Source organism: Piliocolobus tephrosceles, chromosome 3 (assembly GCF_002776525.5).
Source record: "Piliocolobus tephrosceles isolate RC106 chromosome 3, ASM277652v3, whole genome shotgun sequence".
Lineage (NCBI taxonomy): Eukaryota > Metazoa > Chordata > Mammalia > Primates > Cercopithecidae > Piliocolobus > Piliocolobus tephrosceles.
This window is the reverse complement of record NC_045436.1, coordinates 3,217,008-3,223,157: the sequence shown is the minus strand read 5'-3', so window position 1 is coordinate 3,223,157 and position 6,150 is coordinate 3,217,008. Positions and strand designations below refer to the sequence as shown.

The following is a 6,150-nucleotide window of genomic DNA, read 5'->3' as shown; positions in this document are numbered from 1 at the left end:
GGTCCTGGTTTTCTATGTGGCCAGTAACCTGTGTGTAAAATACCTTCCTATTTTATCTCACTCTACTTTCTTGGTATGATTACTCCAATACAACGGGGTTAAAGTCCTCTAAATAAATTTCTTGGCTTCTGTCTGCGTGCCTGTGTTCATGCAACTCCTCACTGGAAATTCCCTTCTCTCAACCTCTATGATTTTCCAGATCTCTGGTATTATTGAAAGCCCAGCTTCTAGCTTTCTGAAGTGTCTCAGAACTCTGGAACCAACAGTAATTTCTTCCTGAAGACAAAGCTTTATTATCCAAACTTCATCCCAGCATGGTTCTCACACTGGGATCTCCACAGTGTAATTGCTTTTCGAGTGTTTACGTCTTGCTGTCAGTTCTTAAGGCGGTCGGTCCTGCTCACACCACGCCCAGCAGACAGGAGCACAAGGCATTTCTAGGTATTGAGGTGGTAATTTGTAAACAATGTAAACCAAACTTTTTCACTTACTGTTTCTCGGTCGAGAAGTTTGGTCACTTTGACTTCTCCCCGGCCAGGGTCAATGGTGAACGGGCCTCCCTGGTTGCCATCTATAATTGAGTAGTGGATGTGGCTGTTTGAGGGTCCGTCAGCGTCGTCAGCCAGAACCTAGAACACACCACCCTCCTGTTTAGGAGACAGCTAAGGAAGAGGCCTAAACCTATTAAACAACATTTGTGATCTTAATAGCTTAGCTGTTTTAACACAATTATTCACAACGAAGTCAGCAATTGGTTGGCCTAACAAAGGACACTTTCAAATCTTCAAAATATTTACAAAGGTCACTACAAAAAACAGATTGATTTTACTAAAAGCTTTTGCAAAGGTCCAGAAGATACACAGTTTTCGCTGTAACGGGGGAAAACACACACCGTAATGACAGACTGCTCAAGAACGGCATCTTCGCTGATCACTGCTGTGTAGGTGTCTTGGCTGAACACAGGGCTGTTATCGTTGACGTCTGTTACATTAATGTTCACAGTGGCAACGTCACTCAGCGAAGGCGTGCCTCCATCAGTGGCCTCTATTGTTAGGTAGTATTCATGAGAGCTTTCATAATCCAGATTCTCAATGATAAATACGGCCCCTGAATAGAAACCAAAATTACTTCCAGCGTTTTGTAATGCCACCACATTTTCCTACGATGACTGAAACAGATGAACGCTTTTGAGTACATTTAGTTTTCACTTCAAAAGTTTACTTACCATTTATGTATGTTTCCTATTTTCTTAATTCAACAATTAAAAACTATGAATCGCCCACCCCTGGATCTTTCTCTTCATTTTCATGACATTCTTCATGATAGTTAGATTGCTCTCCAGTCAACACTACCCACGTCCCTGTTTATTACAGACACGATTATGATACCATCCCTTCCACACCACAGCTCACTCGACTTCACTCTAGTTTAATAAAATAAAAACACAAAAATTCTGTTGTGTCTTTTAGTTTCATTTTCTGTCTCATCTTTTTAAAATATTTTCCTTCTCATATTTTTACAATAGAGATTTATATCCTTTTAACTTCTAGACAACCTTTACAACCTATCGTTTTCAAAAATCCCTTTAACAATTCCTTTAACGTCTTTCCTTTCACATCACTCTAGTCCTAAAGAGCCCTAAAAATAATTTTATTATATTATAAATACAATTTGAAAGGAGCAACTTTTTACAGTATTGTAAGACTCAGGAGTACTTTCGACCACAGGTTGGCAAGACGATGAAACATGCGCGCAGCAGGAGTCAGCAGTTCTTACGCCTTTTGAGCTTGTTGGCAGTCCTTCCCTAAGTGTGATTCGAAGTACTCCAACTGTTACAGATAACTAGCATGATCATAAAGTCAACTTAACATATTATCAGAAGTCCACTACAGAAACTAAAATAACAAAGACTGGAATTACTATTTCACTTGGGAAGTTGCCTTCCGTGAGTCTGATTACATAAGGACCTCTACTAACCCCCATTCTTATCTTTACTAACTTGCTATACCTTACATCTCCACTAAACTAAGAGAACGTGATGCTCTGATTTTCTAAGTTAATTTGCTTGTATTATATAATGAACATGCCCAAAATGTATTAGGTAGAACTATAATCTGAAGTCTTCCAAACAACATTCAATCCCACTGTAAACAACTGAAAGAAAATTTGATTTACCATTTTAGAACATCCACTGACAACACAGGGTCACTTAATACAAGGCAACATGGTAAGCAGATCTAGTCCTTTTGGGGGAGTGAAGGGTTCCTCTCAGATACATGGCTGGTTACCTGTTTTAGAATCGATGCTGAATTTCCCATGTTCGTTTCCACTGAGTATTGAGTAGGTGATTTCGGCATTTGCTTCAATGTCCCGACTTGCTGCATACACTTGAAGAACTTCAGTTCCAACAAGAATGTCCTCGGACACGGTGGCTCCATATTCACGGTACTCAAACACAGGGGGGTTGTCATTTATGTCAAGAACTGACACAACCACAGTACCAGTGGCGGTCAGCCTCCTTGGCAAGCCTTGATCCACAGCTTTCAAAGAGAGGGTGTATACTGCCTGGAGTTCTCTGTCCAGAGGTTTTTCTAACTGAATAATTCCAGATAATTCATTAATGGAGAACTGCCCATCAGCAGAGTCGATCAGTGAGTATAAAATCTTCCGATTTAATCCTATCAAGACATAAAACGATGTCAAAAGATTTTAAATACAAACATTTAAACACATTTTTGGTTTTGTTTTCTTGAGACAGAGTCTCGCTCTGTTGCCCAGGCTGGAGTGCAGTGGCGTGATCTGAGCTCACTGCAGCCTCTGCCCACCAGGTTCAAGTGATTCTCCTGCCTCAGCCTCTCGAGTAGCTGGGGTTACAGGTGCGCTGTAATTTTTGTATTTTTAGTAGAGACGGGGTTTCACCATCTTGGCCAGGCTGGTCTCGAACTCCTGACCTCATGTTCCACCTGCCTCAGCCTCCCAAAGTGTTGGGGTTACAGGCGTGAGCCACCGCGCCCGGCCAACACATTTTTTGAAAAAGATAAACATGTAGATAATTTTTTTAGCAGGGTAAATGCTAATATACATTATTTGCAAATTTGTATGACTATGATCTTTAAAAAGTAAATTTTCTGGATTAGATTAACAACTTACTTTGTCAAAACAAATGTAAATATAATTTCATGGGAATCTGCCTTCTTAGACTATTTTATATAGGAGCCAATACTACCGTACCTAACAAACCTTTAAAAATCAAATCTATTTATCATTTAGCTTCAGTGATAAAGATCTGAAAAGCAACAAAGCAACATCTTTGCTATTCTTCTGAAATTTCTCAGGATCACAGGATGAGTATCCCTAAACTGAAAATCCAAAATGTGAAATGCTCCAAAATCTATTAACTTTTTGAATGCAGAACCGATGATTTAAAAAAAATGCTCATTGGAGCATTTTAGATTTCAGATATTTGGAGCTGGGATACTCCAGTGATAAGTACATAATGCAAATACTCCAAAATCTGACAAAAATCAAAACATCCAGGCCGGGCGCGGTGGATCAAGCCTGTAATCCCAGCACTTTGGGAGGCCGAGGCGGGCGGATCACGAGGTCAGCAGATCGAGACCATCCTGGCTAACACGGTGAAACCCCGTCTCTACTAAAAAATACAAAAAACTAGCCGGGTGAGGTGGCGGCACCTGTAGTCTCAGCTACTTGGGAGGCTGAGGCAGGAGAATGGCGTGAACCCGGGAGGCGGAGTTTGCAGTGAGCTGAGATCCGGCCACTGCACTCCAGCCTGGGCGGCAGAGCGAGACTCCGTCTCAAAAAAAAAAAAAAAAAAAAAAAAAACCAAAACGTCCAAAAATACTTCTCGTTCCAACTGTATTATAAATAAGGAATACTCAACCTGTGGAACCTGTGGTATGACTGAAGTTATTCTCTGCTATCAAAATGCTATAAATATATATTCTATAGTCCAATTTTCTCCAAAAAAAATTCGAAAGATTTGTAAACCTATAATAATAAAGCATTTGCTTCCATTATGTTCCAATGATGCTAAAAGCTCTGTCACTAATGGTTTATTTACAAAGTAATACATCACTAATTAATTCAATGGGGTATGAAGATCAGTTAGTAGAGTCATTGACCAGAATTGTAGACACCTCACAGCAGTAGGTTCACTGGGCACAACTTTGGAACTTTAAATATTCATTAAAAATTAATTAATGATTCTAAAGATTTCCTTCCACAACAAGGAAGGGCTACAGAGCACGCGTGAGGAGGAGTGAGAGGCACAGGCTGAATCTGGGGTGTGTTTTGAAACACAGGCTCCTAGGATCTCAGTGAGCAGCGCAGGGCAAGAGCATCCCCCGGGAGATACCTGAGTCGGCATCTGTGGCCTGCACTCTCGTCAGCAGTGTTCCGGGCTCTGTGTTTTCAAACACGGTGATGGCATAAGGGTCGGCAGAGAACTCGGGGGCGTTGTCGTTCACGTCTTCCAGCGTGAGCACAATACTGGCCTGGCAGAATCTCCCTCCTCCATCTGTGGCCCTGACGAGAAGATGATAAACAGCTTGCTCCTCACGATCAAGCGGGGCTGACGTTTTCAGTTCACCTACAACAAAAACAAATGACTCACTTGTAATCTAAGATGTGACCTGCAGCTGTACATCTTATTTCTTCCCCTTTTCTCTTTCAATTACTCAGTCTGAGTATTCAGTCTTCCTCTTGAGACCAATATTATCAATGACAGATTCAACAGCTGCAAGAGGCAGTGAGAGCCAGGTCGCCAACCCTGCCAGGTGCTAGCTCTTTAAGTCCTGCAGGTCTGAGGGCCTCTCACCTTGCGTTTAAGACTGCACAGGTAAAACAGCTACCTAATTTACCAAATTTAAAAAATGTTTAAATTTAGATTCACATGTTCACAATTAGTTCCTTAGGAGGAAAATAAAAAGGTTTAACAGGAAACTTAGTTGATTCCAATTTTACTAAAATACAAAAGGAAAACAACTCTATTTTAAAATAAAATACCACGAATCATTTTGTTTATGAAAATTCTAAAATATGCTAAATTATAAATTCATGGTCACAAATTCAAGAAAATATGCTATTTAAATAAAATGGATAAAGCAGAAAGCTTGAGTTTAACTTCGGAGGGTTTTTTTTTTTCTTTTTTTAAAACAAGTGGCATAAATGCCTCCTAAATTTTAAATCCTTGGTTCAATTAGGTGATATTCTTGCTGTTTTTAAAAAATATCACCTTGAATTTTACACACTAAATTGCTGGTAAGATTTCTAAGAGATGTCAACTTCAGAGCATCAGAATACATTTGAAAAGGGCAAAATGTAATTTCAAATTTTGTGTGTGATCTAAAAATCACCCACATACATGATACTGTTGGAATATACAATTTTGTCCCAAACTCCATCATTACCTGTGTCTGGATTTAGTTTGAATTTTTCTGCACCTGAACCCAATAATGTGTAAGTAATTTCAGCGTTAGAGCGGATGTCTGCGTCTGTAGCAGAGATCTGCATGATCAATTTTCCAGGAAGGACGTCTTCAGGAATAGTGTCTGAATATAAAGTCTGCAAAGAGTTTAAACAAAAATCGTCACATAAAAACATTAACAGGCAGCACAAGTGTCAAGGGAATAACGGAAAAGAAATCATTCATCTCTGACCACAGAAAACATGGGAAATGACTAAAGACAAAATCCCAAGAGCTTTGAAAACGACTTTTCTCATAAAACATAAAACACATGTGAAACAAGGAGAAGCCCTGGAGCAGCCACCAACTCTACATCCCTGAAAGAAAGAGCCTGGTCTGATGTTTAACCTACAAATGCTACTATATGTCATTAAGCTGATTTCATATTCAAATCCCTATGAGAAAACGTAAGCAGTAATCAAAAATTTAAGTAGCACTCCATGTTTAACTAAAAATTGCAGAGAATATCTGTTATATCATATCTGCTTATTTCCAAATACAGGAATTTACTTTTTGCAAGTGTTCCTAACATAAATAATTGCAGTTGAGAGAGAAGCAAGTTTCATGTTATGGGAGAAAACGAAGATTCCTGAAGGCCACAGAAGGGAGCGTGAAGGCTCAGCCCCTTCCACTGCCCTGCGTGATCCTGGTGCCCAGTCTTCAGC

General features: G+C 39.8%; 1 protein-coding gene across 2 annotated transcripts in view; it reads right to left on the bottom strand.

Annotated features, from left to right (window-relative positions):
- FAT1 (FAT atypical cadherin 1) overlaps positions 1-6,150 on the bottom strand; it is a 141,608-nt gene that overhangs the window by 25,857 nt on the left and 109,601 nt on the right. For both annotated transcript variants that reach the window (XM_026456055.1, XM_026456054.2), the window contains exons 12-16: positions 5,430-5,583; positions 4,376-4,609; positions 2,289-2,678; positions 893-1,107; positions 492-629 (exon numbers count right to left, since the gene is read on the bottom strand). In XM_026456055.1, coding sequence (XP_026311840.1) covers positions 492-629; positions 893-1,107; positions 2,289-2,678; positions 4,376-4,609; positions 5,430-5,583 — 1,131 coding nt within the window. The remainder of the gene's footprint in view (positions 1-491; positions 630-892; positions 1,108-2,288; positions 2,679-4,375; positions 4,610-5,429; positions 5,584-6,150) is intronic.